At 39.1% G+C, this 23,671-nt stretch overlaps 1 protein-coding gene across 1 annotated transcript in view; it reads right to left on the bottom strand.

The window, feature by feature from the left end:
• The window catches only part of gpr4 (G protein-coupled receptor 4), a 39,791-nt gene that overhangs the window by 6,885 nt on the left and 9,235 nt on the right, over nt 1–23,671 (bottom strand). Inside the window, exon 2 of the mRNA XM_088346225.1 lies at nt 1,346–1,897. Coding sequence (XP_088202351.1) covers nt 1,346–1,486 — 141 coding nt within the window. The 5' untranslated portion in view covers nt 1,487–1,897. The remainder of the gene's footprint in view (nt 1–1,345; nt 1,898–23,671) is intronic.

The following is a 23,671-nucleotide window of genomic DNA, read 5'->3' as shown; positions in this document are numbered from 1 at the left end:
GCTGCCAAGATGCCACTTGCCACCAGTTTTGCCATATTTCAGAGCTGCATCACTGGAGTGCCCAAAAGCACAAGGTGTGCAATACTCAGAGACATGGCCAAGGTAAGAAAGGCTGAAAAACGACCACCACTGAACAAGACACACAAGCTGAAACGTCAAGACTGGGCCAAGAAAAATCTCAAGACGGATTTTTCTAAGGTTTTATGGACTGATGAAATGAGAGTGAGTCTTGATGGGCCAGATGGATGGGCCCGTGGCTGGATCGGTAAAGGGCAGAGAGCTCCAGTCCGCCTCAGACGCCAGCAAGGTGGAGGTGGGGTACTGGTATGGGCTGGTATCATCAAAGATGAGCTTGTGGGGCCTTTTCGGGTTGAGGATGGACTCAAGCTCAACTCCCAGTCCTACTGCCAGTTTCTGGAAGACACCTTCTTCAAGCAGTGGTACAGGAAGAAGTCCGCATCCTTCAAGAAAAACATGATTTTCATGCAGGACAACGCTCCATCACACGCATCCAAGTACTCCACAGCATGGCTGGCAAGAAAGGGTCTAAAAGAAGAAAAACTAATGACATGGCCTCCTTGTTCACCTGATCTGAACCCCATAGAGAACTTGTGGTCCCTCATCAAATGTGAGATTTACAAGGAGGGAAAACAGTACACCTCTCTGAACAGTGTCTGGGAGGCTGTGGTTGCTGCTGCACGCAATGTTGATCGTGAACAGATCAAAGCACTGACAGAATCCATGGATGGCAGGCTTTTGAATGTCCTTGCAAAGAAAGGTGGCTATATTGGTCACTGATTTGTTTTTGTTTTGTTTTTGAATGTCAGAAATGTATATTTGTGAATGTTGAGCTGTTATATTGGTTTCCCTGATGAAAATAAATAATTGAAATGGGTATACATTTGTTTTTTGTTAAGTTGCCTAATAATTATGCACAGTAATAGTCACCTGCACACACAGATATCCTCCTAAAATAGCTAAAACTAAAAAAGCCCCACTCCAACTTCCAAAATATTCAGCTTTGATATTAATGAGACTTTTGGGTTCATTAAGAACATGGTTGTTGTTCAATAATAAAATTAATCCTCAAAAATACAACTTGCCTAATAATTCTGCACTCCCTGTATGTGTGTACTGGGTGTGCATGTGTGTCTCTATGTGCATTTGCATTTGCTTTATAGGTCAAGGCACTCTCAATAACATTTTTTTTTTTTAATTGATAAACATCTGCTGTGGTGTGGTCTGCTTTCATGGGGTCTCTAACGCTCTGTAATGCAGCTCCCCAAACCCAAGCCTTTTTGCTTGTTTATTTCTAACTCGTTTTTTTAGGTTACACGATGCTCACCTGCATGTAGGCGGCCCACAAGGCCATGCAGTTGGTAGGCAAGCCCAGCACCATGACGATAATGTAGAGCGTGGGCTGGAAGTACTGATCCACCTTGCTGTCCACATTGCAGAAAGAGATGTTGCACATTGTCTTCAACATGTGTTTGCGATTGATGTGTGTTCGGCAATCTCAGCTCCGTGGTTTCCTGCTCGTCCGACATTTTGACAACAACAAATTGTCCCCTTCCTCCAGGCGACCAGTCCGAGTCAAGGCGTCCCAAGGGCGACCCGTCATGGCCGAGGTTCCTAAATTTGTCATTGTCCCCTGCCTATGCCGTGTCCACCCCCTGTTGAGGTGCCTCGTCTGATTGGATGGAGACAAAGGCTGAATGGTAGTGAAACGGGAGCCGCCTTATCGACGCCAGACTAGGCCACGTGGGGCCCAAGTGGACCTCATCAATCTTTTAGAGATGAGTGCGCTTGATGTGTGCATGAGTCTGTAGTCGTTGATGTCCTGGCCGGCAGACGTGTGATGACTCGACACAACTTTTCAGCTTTTCATGCATCACATCTGAAAACCAAAGAGGTAAATAGATGATGTAAGATGCTCACTTTACAAAATATTTATATTTAACAGCACACCTGTGGAAACTGTTGCCCTCAGTGACCATGGTTTAATAGTGAAGAAATGTTTTATTTTTCTTATGTGTTCAATGTGTCCAGAATAAAACGTACCGGTATTCAATAAAATCTCGCGTAGTGCATGTTTGGGTCCCTTGTATAAAGGGAATGGTGACAGGCTGGTGTGTAGTAATTCGAGAGGTATATGTCTGTTGAGTAGGTGGGAAATCTTTATGGCAGAATTTTGATTGGAAGAACAAGGTATAAGAAAAATGAGTACTTGGGGAGGAATAGTGTGGGTTTAGAAGAGGAAGAGAAGTGAATAGGGCATTTTTGGATTTAGAGAAAGCATATGACAGAATGGATCGCGAGGCATTGTGGCAGGTGTTGAGGATACATGGGGGTGTGGCAGGTTGCTGCGTCATTTGCAATGCTTGAATGAAGATAGTAGAGCTTGTGTGAGAGCAGGGAGTAAAGTGAGCAAGTGGTTTCCGGTAAGAGTGGGTTTGAGGCAAGGGTGTGTTCAATTTAATATTGATGGAGTGGTGCGTGAGGTGCTTATAAGAGAAGGGAGAGCAGTAATAGTGTGTGAGGGTGGGTCTACCTGAAATCAGCTGTTGTTTGAAGATGACACTGCTTTGGTGGCTGACTCTGCAGCAGGACTGAACAAATTGGGAGTTGAGTTTGATGGAGGGTGTAAGAGAAGGAACGTGGACAACAGTAAATTAATGAGGTGTTCGAGAGGTAGTGAGCTAGGTGGATTAGAGATTTGCTTGAATGGTGTAAAGTTGCAGGGTTGTAGATGGTTTTAAGTATTTGGGTTCGTATGTGGTAGCAGTGGGTGATTTGGCGGAGGATGTAAAGTAGATGGTGGGTGAAGAATGCAAAGCAATTGGTGTACTGAACAAATTGTTTAATGGTAGGGATCAGCAAATGGATGCAAAGCGAGGATTGTACGAAAGTTATGTGGCACCTACAGTGATTTATGGCTCAGAGGCACGGGGTTTCAGAGTAAATGAGTTTAATAGGCGAAATGTCTTTGAAATGGGATATTTGCATAGTATGTGTGGAGTGACACACGACTGGATAGCTTAAAGATTGATGAAGTAAGGATAAGAACTGATGTGGTGAGAGATCTTTTTAAGAGTGTTGATGAAAATGATGGTTTGGACATATGGAAAGAATGGATGAAGGTCATTTGGCTAAAAGAGTAAATAGTGCAGAGGTGGTGGGAAATAGAATGAGAGGAAGGCCTAAATATGGTGGAGGATGGGGTAAAACGTGCTCTGGATGTGAGGTCGGTTAATTTAATGGACGCAAGAGTGTGTACTAGAGATAGATGTGAATGGAGAACGATAGTTAAGAATGACTGATATTGATGCATTTGATGCAGACGAGGTAAACCAGTGTATGCTGTCGGGCCTCTCTGCCTTATGAAGGGTTGCATGGCACAGAAACTCACCCTTTGTTGTGCTGTGAGCGTAATGTTCAGTGTCAGGTTGGGAAGAGTAAGGGGGAATGAATGTTTGGTGAATGTGATTGTGTTTTTGTCTCTAGCCACCCCTAACTAGCTTCGGTATTTAGGTTGCTAGCCAGCCGGCTAGCTAGCCAGCTAGCCAGCCAGACAAGACAGAGTATGTATTTCTATTCAATTATTTAGTATAGTGTCGAATCAACGTGCGTCCCCGGGACGCAAATTTTTTGACACAAAATTGACATTATTAATAGAGAGATTTCGTTGCTTCGAGATTACGTCATTGTTGTGGTGCTTGTCGTCGAGTAAAGGTTAAGTATGCCTCCGAAAAAAACAGTATTAGGTAAAAATCAACACAAAATTGGTCATTTATCAGTGTCAGTAATAAATCGAAACATAATACAGAGAGTGATAACAAAGGCAATAATTCCGACAAGGAAAGCGCGTGTGTTGAAGCGAACGATTCGACGAAAGAAAATAAACAAAAGAATACTCCTAGCAAGAAAAGGACTTTTCTGCCAAAATTGACTCAATTATATTCCTGGTTACGCTATGAGGAGAATGATAATGGAGGCTACATGTTCTGTGATGCGTGTACCCAGCGTGACAAAAAAACTGGATTGCATAAATCATTTCGTAATACGAACTTTCAGAAGAGCACATTCAATGGGGACCACGACAATGAAAACCACAAATTAGCTATGGAAATTCTGTTGCTGCAATTGGACCTTAAGAAGGCATTACAACTGTGGGGGGACAGCAAACCACGAAGAATATATGAACTGAAAACCTGAAGTGATAAGTGCCTTGCATTACCAATTAATTGTGATGATTAAAACTGCATGAATATAAAGACTAACATTTCAGCAATATTATTTTGTATAATGTACAATATTTTTGTGAACTGAAAACTCTTGAAGTGATAACTGATTTGTATTACAAATTAACTGTGATGATTAAAACTGAATAAAAATATAGATTAATATTTCAGCGAGATTATTATGTATAATGTACAATATTGTGAACTGAAAAATCTGAAGTGATAACTGCTTTGTATTACCAATTAACTGTAATGATTAAAACTGAATGAAAATATAGATTAATATAATTATTTCAGCAATATTATTTTGTATAATGTACAATATTGTTGTCAAATGAAAACTCTCGAAGTGATAACTGATTTGTATTATCAATAAACGGTGATGATTAAAATTGAATGAATATATAGATTTATTTTATATATTTGTCGCCGATTTACAATTTCAATACAACACTAAATTTTGGGGACCCATAGATATCAGTTGGGACCCATAGATTTTTGAACATGCATCACTTTTCAGAGGTAAAATGAACACTGGTATTATTTGTCCATAAGATGTTGCAGTATGATGTAAGGCAGGGTGGGTAAACTTTTTTGGGGGCTGAAAAATTGGCCACGGGGCCGGTCCTGGAGACCTTTCCAATTTTCACATTTATGAATAAATATACTTACGGACATCTACTGCTTGTTTTTATATCCGTTTTGATAATATTAGTCTCATCAAATTGCTTTTGAAACACTCACAAATAAAGCTGAATGATACATTATGTCTTTGTTTTAAGCACTAAATTAGGTATTTAGTTTTGAAGTATTACTGTGGTTTTATTGTTGTAGTGTTTTTGAAAAGTCATCCATTTTTGACATACTTAAAATCAATATTGTTTATTTAAAAAATTGCGTTTTTCTACCACTATGAGGTGCTTTCTCTTAAGGGCCCGGTCACACAGCCGTTTGCGTCTGTATCGCGGGTAAAATTTTGCGTTTTTTCTTTTTTTGCCCGTGGTTGCCCGCGATGGAAAATGCGCAAAATTGGCCAACCCGCTGTTCATCGGTGGTATGCCCGGCCGCCGGCGACTGTTCCGCTTCCTCATCGCGTCATTTCCACGTCATTTTCTCGTGTGGACCACGGGTATAAAAGCTGCCAAGCCGGTGTTATGCCGAGAAATGCATCCTTGCCGAGATTTTCATCCCCTCGCTACTACAACCACTTTTACCTCATTTTATCTCACTTTTACATCACTTTTAGGGAATTTAATGGCGAACATATAACCAAAACCACTTCGTCTTGCATTTGTTGGGAATGTAATACAACTTAAACCATTCCGTCTTTGTATTTGTTGTGAATGTAATCGAACGGCAATGCACGCCGTATACAAATCACTTTTGAGCAGGTAACATGTTTATTTTGCCTTTTTCTATTTAAATCGCTCGTATTGAAACTGTTATGCACTCTACCATAAAGCTTATTTCTGCATAATAAGCTTTATGGTAGAGTGCATAACAGTTCTCAAAAGTGATTTATATACGGTGTGCATTACCGTTCGATTACGTTCACAATAAAAACAAAGACGGAATCGTTTATGTTGTATTACATTCCCAACAAATGCAAGACGAAGTGGACTTGTTTATATGTTCGCCATTACATTCCCTAAAAGTGAGATAAAACGAGGTAAAAGTGGTTGTAGTAGCGAGGGGATGCAAATTTCGGGAGGGATGCATTTCTCGGCATAACACCGGGCTGTAGAATCATAATCGCTCAAGACACAGTCCCGTGAAGATCAAGATTTCAAGCTATGGCACCGAAGAAGCCAATATGTTATTATTGTAATAGTTTTTCATTTTTATTTTATTATCTTGTTATGAAATGAAAAGAAGTGTCAAGAAATAAAAATGGATTAAGACGAGGTCACTACGGTGACGGGGATCCATGTCCACCCCTTGACGTCTCGAGCACAACTGACGTGTGCTCGGCAAATCGCGCTGTATATATGCGGAGAAAGGCGTTTGACCGTCACACGCGTAACACGCTAATTTCACGTAATAACACCGCGATACAGGCGCAGAACATGCTATGACCGTGCTCCACCCACGATTACCCGCTGAAATTTCGCATCCTACCCATGTGTAACCACGCCTTGGCCGCGGCCAGAGCACGTCGTTCCGCGTAATTTCTGCGTCATTACCTCGTGTGCCGCCCGAGGTTAACACGTGGTCTAAAGTTTTGAGCAGCGCAAAACTTTTTCGCGCGGCCAACCGCGTGTGAATTTCCGACCGCGTGTAAAGCACTGCTGTATCTCGTCTATATGGCGATCTCAAAGCGTCCAACATCGTCTGTTTGACGGTCAGAAATACCTGGCCGTGATTCAGCCTCGATAGGCCCGTGAAAGGCTTGGTGACCGGGCCCTAAAGTTTTGAGCAGCGCAAAACTTTTTCGCGCTGCCAACCGCGTGTGAATTTCCGACCGCGTGTAAAGCACTGCTGTATCTCGACCGCGTGTAAAGCACTGCTGTATCTCGTCTGTATGGCGATCTCAAAGAGTCCAACAGCGTCTGCTTCACAGGCAGAAATTTCTGGCCGTGATTCAGACGCAAACGGCTGTGTGACCGGGCCCTTAAATGTCAAGTCAAGCCATATTTATTGTAAAGCATATTAACTTTAAATATTCATCTTTTTTCAATATCATTAAAACGTCCTATCATTGTTTTTGTTTGTTGATTGAAAATTTACAATCAAATTCCCATAAAAGGTCAAAGATCTCCAATGATTTTCTGATTAAAGTAGGGAGGAGTGTTTATGGGAATAGCTGCAAAGAACTCGTGCCTGTCATTGTGCGTTTATAATGGCATTGAAATGAGCGTGCATGGTTTTGTTTGGCAAAATTCGGCAGCGTCTGATCTCATGCCAGAGCAGGTCAAACAAACACTCAGTCAACATGGCGTCATTTGCTTTCTCTGGCGCTAAACTAACAACACGTGGTGCCGCAGACATGTTCTTTTTATAATTGCATCGTGTTTCCAACAACTATGACATGTTTGGATTTTTGATAAATTCACTTGGTGTTTATTAAAATAAAGGGCACTATCTTAAGTTTCGTCTGCTCCAAAAACTCTCTGGGATTCCTAACCTTGAGAAAATATTTTATTTTATGCCTATTTCGGAAAACATGTGAAAAAAGGCATTCTGAATTTTGCTTGATTGAAAACATCTCAGAGGGAGTATTCAGCATACTAAAGACGGCCATATCATAAATGACTGAAAGGTTAGCAAAACTACCATGTTTAAGTGGATTTTTTTGCTATACTCCATAAAAGGAAACAAGAAAATTTAGCACTGGCAACTTATTTTTAATAATGGATGGTGATGTGTAACGGGTAGTTTAATCTTTAATCTTTTCAGGCACGTGTCTTAATGTAAAGGTAAACTTTGCAGTCCTGGATCTGTTAGCTAAATTTGAATGCAGTACTATTGGGAGTTTCGTCTCTTTTTCGAGAACGGGGCTCATTCAGCTCGGTTTCCAAAAGGCTCTTCAGATTGTTTTTGTTGCCTTTAATCCATTCATTATTGTGTAACATTATGCCTGAGATCTTTTTTTTTAAAAAGCAAAAACTAAAATGAAAAACAGCAACAAAAGAAGTAAAAATAAAAAGAAAAGGGACTAAAAAATAAGTAAAAAGCTGCAAAAAAGAATACAAAAGAAAAAAGAGAAAAATATAAGAGGAAAAAGAAAAGTTAGAGGGAAAAAAGAAAAAAGTAAAAAAAGAAGTGAAAAGCTAACATAAAAAAGAAAAAGAGGAAAATATAAGAGGAAAAAGAAAAGTTAGAGGGAAAAAAGAAAAAAGTAAAAAAAGAAGTGAAAAGCTAACATAAAAAAAAAGAAGCAAAAGTAAATACAAGATAAAAGAGAGAAAAAAGATAGGTAGGGGAAAAAAGGGATCTGTTTGATCAGTACATTACTAATATTAATGTTACATTATGCTCAAATTTAATAATCTAATATTTTATCAAATTATAATAGAATTTTCTGCACACTACAATGAACTTTTAACCCAGTTGAAAGTTGAAACGTGTCATACTAAGCAACCTTAAAGTCAAACAACACAGAAATCCTGAAAAACAACAAAATATAAATTTAAAATATGGACTTTTGGATGAAACAACAAACCAATTTTGAAAAACCAGAAAAAAACGTAAGTTCAAAAAACTAATTGTAAAACACAAGTTTCCCTAAAAAACAAGGTAAACAAATTATTTCAAGTTTCACCAAAAGATATTTTTTTAAACCTTTTTAAACACATTTAAAGTCAAAAACGTTTATTCTAAGAGGGAAAAATGCATTTGACCAATCAAAAAAGAAAAAGAGACTCATTTCACTCCTTATTGAGTCCGGCTTTATACGATAACACATAGGTTAAAATGTCAAACCAAGAAATGTAAATTTCACCCGGCTAAGTAGACAAAAACATTAAGCCCTACTATATGCAGCCCATATGTAGGTTTCCTGGAAACCCTTACACACTAACAGTTACTCATTTTCTGTCTCGGACCACCAGAACACAAACCGAGTGCTATCAGAACCTGACAAGAGAGAACTGATAATGCTCTAAGCAGCATCACATTCCAAAAACAAGGCCTGAGTTTACCCAAGTGTCTTGTTTAAAAAAGTGCAGCGAGTAACAAAAAGACAAAACTTGAGGTGGGTGGGAATGTATTTGGTTTTGGGAAACTTTGAAAGATTTTTGACCCGACATCCACATTGAACTTGTTAACACTGAAGGAACGTCTTGGTACAAGCCAAAAGGGGAACACTCCATGACCAGAAAAACAAATCTTGTGAGGAATGCATTTATGTATATATTGGAGACAGCAAGCAACCGCTGAGCAAACACATGACACAACATGGGGCAAAAATTTTACATACACTGGACAGAGAAGACAGATAAGCAAACTCTGTTGAAAACAATCTCATAGAAGTGACTTCGAGCAGTGTTTGGAATAAGGCGTTACGTAACGGCGTTATTTTATATTTTCCGCTGTTACAACGGCCTTACTGTTACTGACCGTCAAAAGCGTGTTGGCGTGGACGCGTGTTTACTTTCGTGTCACTCGAAGTAAACCATAACATACAACTATAAACATTAGGAGACAATGTGGCATTGTGGGTAATGTTGTTCTTATGTTGTTAGGCACATAACATCACAAATAAATTTCAGATAGTCACTTTATATTGTTTTACTGCTGACCTTTGTTGTGAACAAAATATTTGAAGTGCAGTTGCCTATTTCTACTTGACCAGCTTGTGAGAGTTTAGTAAATTGATTTTGCGCTGCCGTGTTAAACGCATTTTATATTGAAATGTTTTTACTTTTGTTCTGTGAAAATAGTACGGTAGCATTTGTCTACTTGAGCAGTTGTGAAGTCATGTTTATTTGTATAGCCCTTAAGGGGTCTTCACAGACCACAGATTATTGCACACTACAGACTTTGACTACACCACCCCCTGATCTAAAAGCTTCATGAGGGCAAGGAAAAACTCAAAAACCTCAACATGAGGAAAATTAAGACACCTTGAGAAGGGACGCACGTTTTCTCTCTCTTTATTTCTCTATTTTTTCTGTTTCTATTTGTTTCTCTTAATTTCCTCTTAATTTTCTCTTTTTCCCGCTTTCTCATTTTTCTCTCTTTCTCTTTGCTTCTTTGTCTTTCTCTTTTTTTCTCTTTTTCTGACTAAAAATGTGTGATCTATTCTATAGAGTGAAACTGTTGATTTAAAATCGCCTTTTGTTGTGAACAAAACTTGAAGTATAGTAGGCTATGTCTACCTGACTAGTTGTCTCGGGTTGTGAGGGTTAGATTAAATTTATTAAACTCACTATATATTTTTAACTGCTGATTGTTATTATATAGTTTACTGTTTATTCTTGTTACACTTTAAGTGTAGGATGAATCTGTCGCAGGTGAGATGCAATTACTAGGTTATATAACACAACTACCTGTCTGTCAGGGACCCGCTCGGGGTGGGGTGGAAGCACAGTGCAGAAACACGGAATGTTTAATGGTTTTCATTTCAAGCGCGGTTCGGCTCATGGGGAATCCGGCATCGGAGCAGCAGTAACTTGATCACCGGAGATATCCACTTGATGTTGGTCGAGAAAGGAGGCAAGCGTTCAGTACACAGGAAAGAAACAAAGCTATGACCAGAAGCCTTGGAACATGGCAAAAAAAGGGAATGAAACTAGCACAGAACCCAGAAATCAGGAGTGCTTGAATAGTAAACGGGAGAGGTGATTAGAAAGCATTTAGGGCAAGTGACCCCAGGTGGGATCGGAATTCAGAGCCAAGAAGGAAGTGACCAAAAAATGCAAGGGAAAGTTAGAGAGAGAGAGAGAGAGAGAGAGAGAGAGAGAGAGAGAGAGAGAGAGAGAGAGAGAGAGAGAGAGAGAGAGAGAGAGAGAGAGAGACCTGACAACCCGGACTGTGACAACTATCTGTTATTCTCTAATCAACTTACTCGAAAACACTGAAAATTTCAAATAATTTAACATACAACAACTTATTTTTAAAGTAACGGAAAAAGTTACTTTCCCTGGTAACTAGTTATTATTACTACACAGTAATTCGGTCACTAACCCAGTTACTTTTTTGGAGGAAGTTACTGTATAAGTAACTATAACTATTTAATTTTTGAAGTAACATGCCCAACACTGCTTGCGAGAAATTGACTGTTGTACAGAAGTTTTCCCAAAGATCAAATAACTTGAAGCATAAATCCCCACATGAAAACGTTTAAAGGAACCCTAGAAGGGCTTTCAGGATCAAGCATGTTAGTAATGCGTTATCTATAAATAGCGGGTGCTGACCCAGGTGCCCAGACCACACTTGGCTGAAGAGCCAAACAAAGACAGGAAGTCCAGCACAGTTGTGTAACTGCAATAGGAAGTGAAAACTGACCGTCTCGTTCACTTTTAGCGCCTAGAACACGACCTGCGTTTGGAACTCAGAATCAAAGGTGAAACGTTCTGTCCGTGTTAGCCAAGTACTAATTGATTGTTGTTGTCTCATAGAATGAAACCGTTTGTACAAGTATCACTATGACTGGGCATTAACTTTTACTTGAGATGAAGTGTTAATGTGAAATAATATCATTATTTCGGCAGTATCAGCTTTTCTTTTACCTAGCTCCGTTATCCTGTCCGGGCTATCCGTAGCTTGCGTGATTCCGTTTCCTGTATCGATCCCCGATCTCTGGCATCCCGCTCGTCCTGGCTACCCGACTTGTTCTGATCTCCGACCATGCTCCGTCTCCCGTCCCGGCAGCCTGACTTGTTCCCATCTCTTACCTCGCTCCATCTCCCGTCCCGGCTGCCCGACTTGCTTATACAACTGAAAGGGTTCTATCTGCATTCTTCACTTTTACTTTATTTTAATTTTATTATGTTTTATCTGTGGTTTTAATGCATCTTAAAAACCACATTTTAAATTTTTAATGTCTTTTCTTCTATGTTTTGACTGTAATTGTGTGTTTTTCTCTTTGCCATTTCTGTAAAGTACTTTGAATTGCCTTGTGTATGAATTGTGCTATACAAATAAACTTGCTTTGCCTTGCCTTCCAATTCCCGACCATGCTCCATTCTCCCGTCACGCCTCCCGACTTGTTCCGATCTCCGACCACGCTTTGTTTGCGAGGGCTTCCCGCTCCTCCTGCCCAGCGAGCACCAGATCGCTGTCTTTTTCCTCTCGCCCTGACTTCCCCTAACCCTTAATAAAGCATTGTGTCAAATGTTACGCATTTGGGTCCCCTGCTAGTACTGGTCGTGACAATAAGACCATTTGCAAGCATGACCTTATGCACGGGGGCACGTGTGTTTGTGAATTGAAATAAAAGTTATGACTCAGACCGCACACTGCCCTCCTACCTTCCTTCCTTTCTTCCTTTCTGTTTGTTGGCATAAATCCAAGCAAAACCATATTGGGAATTTCAGGTGTGGTGAATACAAACACGATGACATCAGGACAACTATTTGAATGTTTCACTTCAAGTGTGGAATTCCAAACACTGAGCGAAAGTTAATGTCCAAATAAATAATTGAAATTACTTGTCAACCTCCAATCTTTACATCAATTTGAAGTCGAGGGTCGCACTTGGTTTTCCAGGGGGCTGATCCTGGAGACATTTTTTTCATTTATAAATAAATATAAAGGCAGACATGTTATATTTCTTTAAATTTGTTTTTGAATTGACTAGTTTTATCTCATTGGTTTTGAAATGCTCACAATTTAAGAAAAATAATATAGAAGTCGCACTTTTTGAGCACTACATTTGATATTTAGTATTGTAATATTACAGTAGTTGTATTTGTGTATTTTTTTTTGCATTCAGATTTTTGTAGTATTCCTAAAGTATTTTTGTTGTGTTATTGTAGTTCTATTTTTATAGTATTACTTTAGTTTAGTTATTTTTCTAGTAATTCTGTCGTATTTTTGTATTACTTCAAAAGTAAAAATATTTTGTTGTATCTGTAGTATTTTGAAGTAGTTCTGTAGTAGTGTTTCTGTTTTGATATTTATTTATAGTATTTTTGTATTATTTTAAAGTATTTTTCCTTTTCAGAATGAAAGCAAAATATTGAATTAGGTCCCTGTTTTTAAAGCACTACATTTTATATTTTGTTTTGTAGTAATTTTGTAGTATTTCTTTATCATGTCTGTTGTAGTATTTCTGTTGTACACACACTCAGGGACAATGGGTACAAAATGGCACAGAAAGAAATAGTAGTAGTACTTTATTTACCTTTACATATATTGGCATTATACTTTTCATTTGGCGGGCCAGATGAAAAAGCTTGACCGACCACATGTGGCCCGCGGGCCATAATTTGCCCACCCATACTTTAAATTTACTAAGCAGCTGCCTCAGCCTTTCTCATCATGTTCAGTTGTTTGTCGTTTGTCTAATTATTTTGTCTGTATGAATGTTTGTGCGTCACAGACATAACCCCTAGAGTGCCTGTGTCAAAGTCATGGCCTGCGAGCCAAATATGGCCCACCACATCATTTTAAGTGGTTCGCAAAACAATCCCGAGAGAACCACAAGAGAAAAATGAGCCACAATGACCTGCAGTTTCAAATTTATACACTTGATGTTGCCAAAGCCAGGCACCACCCGCAAAGCACCCACTGTAGAAGTATTTGCTAGCTACCCTAAATAGACTAGGGAACATTTGGGAAAACCACCACGGCATTATTTTACTTTAAAAAAAGTTACGCACGCGAAAGATAAAAAATAAAAAGGCACCTATTTGTCTTTGCACAAATTTCAAGAAGCTTAAGCTTTTTTTCTAAAATGGAATATCACAGTGAAGTTCCCATATTCAGGTATTCATTGTCATAAAAAAATAAGACTTTTAAATCATTAAACCAATCATTTAAATAAGTGTTTGTAGACTGTATTTCCCTTTTCAGTCTACAGAAGTTTTTTTTAATTATTATTGTTATTATTATTTTTAGAAATTTATATTTGATACATTTTAGTGAAGTAAAATACTTCAGAGGAAAAAAAAACACTAATCCCCCTATAATCATATTAAAATCAAATCTCACATCCGTGAATCATAAATTAATTTGAGCCTCCAAAAATACCCTCAGCCCTCCAGCTAAGGCCCACTTTTTATGCCATAAATATACTTGTCCATCAAAATGTTTTTGTACTATGTGGCCCCTGAGTTACATTAAGCTTGACACCCTTGCCCTAAAGACTAAAATCTCAAAACCTTTTTCTTGGTATTGAACTGGAAGTCACTCATTTTTGCTAGGATGCACCAACTATTAAATTCTGGGGCTTCTACGTTTACTGACTGCTGGCAAAAAGTGAGGCCCAATTGGAATTGGATATCTTTGACAGGAGGTTAAAACAAATTGGGGTTTCTCAGAAAGAATAAAAAGCTCCTGACAGACCTTTTGACTGACTAAACGAATGAAAAATGAGTGTGCGCATCTGAAAACTTGAAAATTTCCCCAAGAAGCTATGACCCAGATTGAAGTCAGAGATTTTGGCTTTAGAGCAGCCATTTTTGAACGGATCCGAATTCCCCTCAAATGAACATCCAATGTGGCACAAAGATCATGGCAGAGTTCAATCACTTAATTGGTGGTATTTTACCATGTAGCTGTAGAATTAGAATTTATTGTCATTGATAACAAGTGAGTGAACATTATCTACGAGATTAGAGATGGTACTCCAGGATAAACATGTGATGAATATTTAAAAGGAAAAGAGAAAAGAAAAAGAACGTCAGGATAAATAGGCAAAAATATTTACAAGGTAGCGCTAGGCGTCTGGCCTAAGTTGTAAGTGCATCATAACAATAGCGCAATGAAGAAAAGTGCAATACATTAAACAGCAAGATTCCAACATATGTTGATAAATAAAATACTGCATGACTCCCCATTTTTCTAAACATTGGCAAGATCCAGTGCCTAGCGAAGGTATTGCCCCTCCAATAACTTTTTTTTGTATTGCCTCATTTCAGGCTTCAAACTTAGAGCTAAAAAACTGAAAATATTCTCCATGAATCATCAACATGTAAGACGTAATTGTGAAGTGAAACCATATTTTTTTCAACATTTGATATTGTATTTACACCAACATACAACAAAAGGTAGATGTTGCAAAAAGGTTGGCCTCTTATTCTCTCAGCTCAGCCAACTGGCTCCAGAAGATCCCTAACGACTTCTGAATGATTTAATGTCGACCAAATGACTAACAATGACAAACAGAGTGCACCTTATTATCATTAGTCACAATTTGAATGCACCTGCTCTGGGATGGGCTCAGAGGTCCGTGAAAGGAGAACATTATGAAGACCAAAGAACACAACAGGCAGGTCCGGGATAAAGTTTTGGCAAAGTTCAAAGCAGGAATAGGATACAAAAGGATTAAGCATCATTCACACATCTCCCAGAGCGCTGTTCGAGCAATAATATCAAAATGGAGAGAGCATAAAATGACTGCAAACTTTTCAAGACCTGGCCGTCCCTCTACACTTTCGCCCTAAGCAAGGAGAAAACTAATCAGAGAAGCAACCAAGAGGTGCATTATCACATTGGATGACCTGCAGGCATTTTTTGAAATGTGCAAAACTTATAGATATATACCCCAAAAAAACTGTGACCGCAGCAAAAGTATTAACTCAAAGGTGGCCAATAATATTGCGAAACTACTGTTTAGTTTTTGTTTGTTAGCACAATATAAAATGTTGAATACATGTGAAGCCTAACATATGGCAATATGTCAAAAAGTTCTTGGAGGGACAATACTTTTGCAAGGCACTGTATATATTTTGCACAGTTGTGTGCTTGTTACGGTAGTGTTGGCCCTGGGGAAGAAATTGTCTCTGAGCCTGCCGGGGAGCAGTAGCTCAAACAGTTGGTGCTTGGGTGACAGGAGTACTCCATAATGTTGTTTGCTATGCTTCAGCAGACTGGGCAGAGAGTAGCTAATGATTTTCTGGACTGTGTTGATTAATCTGTATGTTTTTCGGTTTTCAGTGCTCTACTGAATGGAAGTAGTGTTTGCAATGAAATGTCCAGCAATTTATGTTCCAACCTTTGGACAGCACATCCATAGGTATGGATCGTAAATAGCAGATGATCATTTCCAAGCACAGGTGGACAGCTAGCGAACTCGAAAATGAACGACTTTAATAAATGTGCACCCTATGCTTCATCGATTTTGTCGGAAACCTTGCATCTGTGTGTGTGTGTGTGTGTGTGTGTGTGTTGGTGTGTGAGAGAGAGAGTGAGAGAGATAGAGAGAGGGAGAGGGAGAGAGAGGGAGAGAGAGGGAGAAAGAGAGAGAGGGAAGTATGATATAAAAAAAAGGCATTTCATTTCAGGTGTAGCATCTGATTTGTCGCAGGAACAAGACCGGCCGGCTTCCTAATAGGCACGGTACACACCGGCTTGTGCACACGCTCACGATTTATGAGTAAAGGCTGATAAACATGAGCAGCGCCTGGCAAGAAGCCACACCTCAAACAAAGGACTTGAACCTGAATTGATGGTTACATAATGTTTTGATTCTAAACATGGGAAGAAATTCAAGCGTTTTCACACAAAACTTCATGAGTGGAAAAAGGAAAGAAAAAGCCAACAAGCGCGGCGTCGCGCAGACTTGGCGCTTATGTTACACTACAATTACAAGGATACAATAGTAAGAGCAACAGCTTAGGGTGGGCGATACTGGAAGTGTTAAGATAGATCCGATAAATACAGAGTAGTATCAATCGATACTGCTAAAATCCTATACAATTTGTCTTAAATATTCATGATCATTAAAGAAATGAACCCTATCCTTGAGTTATTTTATATATATGAACAACACAGCACTAAGATTTTAGGCCCCGAAAATGTTTCAGTTTTTATTAAATAACTACAATTTTTCACTTTTCATGTTAACAAGAATAACAAAAGTCTTGAATCAAAACAACTACAACTCAAACTTTAACAGTATAAAAAATGTCATCATCTCATCTCATTAGCTGCACCGCTTATCCTCAGTAGGGTCGCGGGAGTGCTGGAGCCCATCCCAGCAATCATCGGGCAGTGGGCAGGGGACACCCTGAACTGGTTGCCAGCCAATCGCAGGGCACACAGGGACAGACCACTCGCTCGCTCATTCACACCCAGGGACAATTTGGACCGGCCAATCCACCTGAAATGCATGTCTTTGGAATGTGGGAGGAAACCGGAGTGCCCGGAGGAAACCCACACAAGCACTGGGGAGAACATACAAACTCCGCACAGGAAGACCAGTAGCTGGATTTGAACCCACACAGGAGGTTCCCAAGACCTTAAAACTGTGTGCACACGCGCTAACCACTGCGCCGACGTGCTGCAGCATAAAAAAATAAATATAGATATTTCCATTACTATGGTTGCAGAACAAAAGCCATGAAAGTCAAATTAAAAAAGCAGCAATGAAAAGAAAATACAAAAATAACAACGTCAACATTTTTTTAATGAATATTGGGTCAAGAACTGGAACAGGAGGAGGACCCAGATGCGTGACATTTCTCACACAAGCTTTATTTTGCGAGGAATGGGGCAGTCATTTACGTTAACCCAAACGCCAGTGATTCGGCGATCGTTGGGCGGAAGACGTAAGGCAGCAGTCTGGCGTGGAATGACAGGAAGCCAGAGGCTGACGAGATCGATGCCAATTGCACGAGCAGATAGGGATCGGACAGATGGGATCGATACCGGACAGGACGGGACAGACAGGATTGATTTTAGGCACTGGAGACTGGAGTCTGATAACAAGCAGGACGTGATAGACAGAAACGATACCAGACACTGGAGATCGAAATTAAACAGGACTAACTACATGGGAACGCTACCAGACACTGGAGAACAATATCAAACAGAACAAAATACCCGGGAACGAAAATAGAGATCTATATTAAACAGGACAAAATAGACGGGAACGATACCGGACAGGAAACACAACGGGAAACCGGATAGAGTCAAAACCCACGTCTTGCGGGCGCAGAGGGGGAGTGAGAACACTGAGCTTAAATAGGAGGGTAGCCAATCAGTCAACGAGCGGAAGCAGGCGCCAAACGGGCGGGACCAATTGGGCGCCATGGACAACCGTGACATATTGCATCATTCCAAACCAAACGGGCATGAAACAGCCAAACAACATTGCAAAGTCATTAAGTTCAAGGGAACAGAAAGTGCTGTAGAAATCCAGAGAAAAAGAAAGTAAATAAATGAAATAAAATAAAATGTAAATTGTTTAATTCAATATTAAGGCAATAATGTGTAATATTTGACCACTAGAGGGCACCTTATTGTGATTAAGGGATATACAAATAAAATAGACTTGACTTGACTGGCACATAGTGCTATGTAGCAGCACGATGCCAGACAAACATGGCGGCGATTTCTAGGTAGGGGTTCCACAATGTAAAAGATTTGCACCTCTTATCTGTCCAGCAGGCAAGATGCAGCAGCAGGCCACGTAGGTGCTAATAGTGTGCCTGTCAGTCACGCAAACAGATATAATCTTAAAGAATGGCTAAGGGCGCTGGGTAAGAGAGAGAGACCTAAGGAGCCATAAAAGCAAAAATATTTTGACAAACAACCAAATCCGTCTCTAGACAAAAGCTAATTCTTTAGCACATTTTTTCACTGTGTGGCGTTATGTGTTTGATAAAATCTATGAAATAATAATAATGTCAGAGTCTGTGTACCACATAAATATAAATTTACAACTTAAAATATGTCTCCCTCCATCATTCACTTAAGAGTGTCCGAAATAGTGGTTTTCAAAAAAGCAAGCAGTATTCATTTGTAAAAATGTCACTAATTATTGCAAAGAAGGATACCAACGTATTTAACTTCAGTGCAGATGGCACTGGGTGACAGGGAGAAGTAATGCCTGCGCTGTGTGTATAGCTCTGCCCATTCCTAATGCTCACCCACTCAAACTGCTCTGGGTGCTTTGCTGGGTATTTGGGGGTGTTTACAGTTTCTTCTATGGGTTTTCATCATAAAGTGTTTTAAGAGTGAACATAGATTGTTTAATGAGCTTCCATTTAAAGGAGACGCACCACTGAAAGTAAGGTTGGGCCTAAAAAATCCAGCCCTACCCAACCCGACCCATGGATGTATAAGCCCGGGCCGACACCAAACGATTTACTGTACTTGATTTGAGGGAACGAGCCCGAAGTAAACCCAAAGCTTTTTTTTTTCTTTTTTTTGGTATTGCTTTATTTGTCATACGCATAAACATAAGCATTCAAAAATCTTACTATGTTGTGTAAACATTACACTCACCCCGTACAATAAACCAAAATAACGCGAAGCTTTTTTTGGGTTGTGCATACGTCTGTGCCAAGGTAAGCCTGAAGCTTTATTCAGTGTCGTACGAACTCCGGCGCAGAAGTGTGCGTTTCGGCTGAGGTAAGAGTTTGGGATTTACTTGGGGCCGAGTCCCTTTCAATCAAATGTGCACTTCGGAGAGCAGCGCTGAAATGAACAAGTGTGCATTTCGGTCAAGTGCAGCAAGATGAAACTGAACGAAGTGGCTGCAAAAAGAAAATCATATTCTACAGATTACAAGATGTAAACAGTGAAATATTTGTACGAAAAGCAGAAAGAAAGTTTGCTAAACTTGTTAGCTATTGGCTAGAAGCAGAAATGACGTCTTACTTAAGCAACATTGAGGCGGAAAGAGTAATCGGTGGATATACCGTAACACTGAGGATGAAAATGTATTTGGATTAATGGTTTAAAGTTAAACTGACAGTTTGGTAAGCATGTTCTTCATGATAAATTTATCTGAAAGATATAACTTCGGCGCTGCAGTGTGTTACTCAAGTCAAAGTACTGTTACTTCAGAAATCTTTTACTCAAGCAGAAGTATAAAACAGTCATCTAAATAATTTCATGAGTAAAAGTAAGTAATGCTGTAAAGATCTTTCACTAAAGACAAAAAAAATGGTGAGAGAAAAACCTGACTTAATGAAATTCAGGCCGTGTTCGGGCCAGGGGCCAAGATCTTACCTTTACGTACCGCCAAACAGAATGTGTTAATGTGGCACCTTGACTGTAAACTGTGGTTGAGACTGTTCCCTACCGAACCACATGAAACCACATGGGTTTCATGGCTTAGCACATGTCAATGACTGCTTTGCATGTAACAATAGAGTAACCAGTTACACAAGTACCATTTTATTCTTGAGTCAGTTGTACTCCTGAAAAGGGCAATATATGGCCCGCGAGCCATAGGTTGATCTGATCCAAGTACACGCTCAGTATCCATAATATCGATATTTGGATTACCGTTCACCCCAGCAAGAGCGGTGTTCTGCTCGTGTGTGTTTGTCAGCGTGCTTCCTGTGTCCTTTCCTGTGTTGTCTTTTTGTCTGATTGGTTGCTTGTGTTGTGGTTGCGCCTGATGAGAGACAAGCACTCATGTTTTAGTTTTTTTTTCCTTTTTGCTTTCCCGTAGCCGTGCACTCCAACTCAAGCACTTTACAGGCTGCATGATTATTCAGGACTCGATTCTGTCACGTTTTCCACAAGCAGTAAATGGAAGCGTCGATAACCAGGCCCTCAAATGCTTTTTTACAGGAAAGCCACAAAAACAATCATTAAACGTTGACGCCAAGCTCCAAGATGGTGCAGGAAAAACGAGCAGACGGGGGAAATTTGATGCCGATTATGGCTTGCGTGTGCAAATCAAAATCAAAATGGGTATTTCTAATCAATATTAACAACATACTGTTGAATTCCCTACTCAGGGTCCCAATGTTGTGCTTAAAGCAGAAGTTTATACTCAATTTTCTTGGGGGCCGTTGGAGCAAGGGTCTGGGTGACTTGGGGCCAAATCGGGTTTTCCCCAAAAAATATGACAAAAACATTCAACTTTTCTCAAATATATATTTTTCCCTAGATGTAATAAGTTATAAAAATATAGTAAACTGTATTATCATTTTCCCTGTGACTGGGTCTCCCCTGCCCACTGCCCAAAAGTTGGCTGGGATGGGCTTCCCCACAGCCCTAGTGAGGATAAGCGGTGAAGATGATGGATGGATGGACGTATTAGAATAAGGAATAAAGTAAATAAGAAAGTAATAAATACAATAAATGCAACAATAATTCAGTAAAGAGTAATTAAGTAAATTTTCTACATGAAATAAGAAATAAAAATAAAGTTTAATAGAGGGAATAAATGAACTTTAAAATGTTATATTAAAGCGGGACCACTCAAACAAGCATCCTGGCCGCAAGTTTGAGACCCTTGGCTCAAAGGGGCAGTGAGTATTGTTTAACCACTAGATGTCGCTGGATTGTGTCGTGCGACTGAAAACAAATGATACAAAGCATAAGTAGAAATACAAACTACGGTGACACAAAGTGATCAAACAGGTCTATTTTCTTCTCATATTTTAGCCAAGCCTTTCGTGAGAGGGGTTGGGGGCTGTACCCACAGCAGCAAGATGTCAGAAAATTATGTCAGCTACCTCCAAGGCTCATGTTATCTAAAATTCAAATTTCTCTATAAGTACTGGCGTTTGTAAGATAATTCATGTGTTCTTGCTAATTGTTTAAATCAATATTCTTTCTTTTTGTTGAAAGACATTTTTTACTACTAGAAGGCACTGAAAAATCCACACTGTCCTTTTAAATGTACCCCTAGCGGTTTATGAAATAATTAATTACTGAACGATTAATTGATTTTTTAATTAATTCTCAATATTTGTTTAATTTTGCATCTTATTTTTGTGTAGGGATTTTTTGGAAAATAATATTTTAGACCAGTTGAATGTTTTTATCTAAAAATCTAAAACCCGACTTAGCCCAACCTCATCCTGACCCTCGGCTCTCCACCATCCCCTAAGTGAATTAAGTTTGAGACCACTGTCCTAAATAATACAAAATAAAACTGCCTGTGACATTCTATAAAAAAGATTATTCTGTTGTTTTTTTTTAATAATTTCATGATAAATATGTGCTTCTTTTTTATTTTAGTCATGCCACATACAACATAATACATCAAAAATACATATAGATCTTTTTTTGGCCTTTGGAAAATACCTCATACACCCCAAAAAATAAACAATACTTAAACTGATATGAATTAAAATAAAGTTTTCCATTTCTGTAGAAATCCCAAACCAACAAACCTTTCTAAAAGTGACATGAGAATGGAAAAGCTAAAGTGTACTCTTAACAGTATTTTTTCTGCTTTTTCACGGTCCAGATGGAGACTATAAACCTGAAACCGATGTACAAAAAAACGAGTCAGCTTTTTTGGTATTTTTCACATCTACGGTAACCTACCTGACTGCCTGTGAAAGATGGTGGTCATATATAAACTCATTTCCCCTTTTCTTGGGTAGACAGACACACAAACAAACATGATTACTATTATCAACCCAAGTTAACTACTTGTAAATGATAAGAATCTGATCTAAGGGTTTCCTGTCATAAAATTGTTACTATTCTCTACCTTCTTTTGACATTTTACAACTGCGAGTCACCCGTCTGCAAGTTTAGGAGGTTCTACTTGTAAAAATCACAAAACAATTCTGGGTTAAGTTTGTCCTAAATACCCTAAAACGATAGCCCTGTTTTATGAGTCTTCAGACATCCAAATAAAATAAAATAATGAAAAAAACATGGGATGATATATCAGAGGTTTAATGGCAAGACATTAAACTGTAAGTATTTGTTACTCGTGCATAAATATGAAAATTCAAAACCCTCGAAAAACAGTCTACAGTACAGGAAGTACTCAGATTTAGTAGCGTTTAGACCCGATCTCGAGGGCAAGTAGTTTTTGGGATGTATGACTATTGACTATCAAATTGTCATGAGTCAAACAGTCTTCAAGGGCAAAATTTTCCTGGCTGAAAAAAGGTCCCTGCGGTCTGCCAACAACACAAATATCCAATACTTTTTACTTGAGTCTAACTCACTGATAGTCTTGAGCAACTGAAAGAAAATTGAGTTTCCAAGCATCGAATACATTTGTACTTGCTAAAAATAAATCCCATTAAAATAATTTGTTTTGTTTCTTCCAGAGACGCATTAAATTTTCATCGTTGCTGCTTTCTAAACTGCAGACAAGACAAATATCAACAGTCAGGAATTTCCCCATGCTGGCTTTCCCGTCATCACGGGACTTATCAAAGCTTAATTACTAATTTTTATAGTCCCACAACCAGGCATTTACGTAACTAGAGTTCAGAGTTTATTTAAATAATGCTTAGAAATCCGCCTTTTGAATACCACCCAAGTCTCTTTGGCTTCATTTCAAACCATTATTCCAACTCGCAATCGATAGAAGACAACAAATTGATGTGTCTCCGTGACAACACAGCAGTCGATCAATTGGCTCAATGTTATTGGCGTACAACCGTGCAAATCAGAAAAGAGTACACTGGCCCAATTGAACTTGGAAGATTGCCTTTGTTCCTGTGAAGAAAAATAAAACGTTTTGATGGTTTTTCCATTGTAAGCAATCAAAACCCCTAATTGGCAAGTTGGGAAAATCTATTCATGCAGGAAGCAACAATGTTCCATTTCATCAATCAAGAACACAAAAAGGAAGTAAGAACCCAGGAAAGAACAATGGGAAGGAAGTAACAGGAAGTAACAAAACTAACAACTTTATAATAAAAGCATGGATCCAACAGGAAATACAAAAAAAATAGCTTTTCTCTGATAGAACGAGAAACCTAGCTTGACCTATGCACAGAACCCTGTACCGATTGCCATCTCCAGGTGGCTTTGTGTAACGAATAGCTAGGACACTGAAGGAAACACTATATTTACATTTTTGTTATTAGAAGAACCCCTTTCATCATTGGGTGAAATGTAACAAGCATGTTTGTATAGTTAACATGTTAACCCCAAGA

Source organism: Urocampus carinirostris, chromosome 10, assembly GCF_059441175.1.
Source record: "Urocampus carinirostris isolate Australia breed hairy pipefish chromosome 10, RoL_Ucar_1.0, whole genome shotgun sequence".
Classification (NCBI taxonomy): domain Eukaryota; kingdom Metazoa; phylum Chordata; class Actinopteri; order Syngnathiformes; family Syngnathidae; genus Urocampus; species Urocampus carinirostris.
The sequence above is the reverse complement of the archived record's forward strand: the minus strand, read 5'-3'. Positions and strand labels throughout refer to the sequence as shown.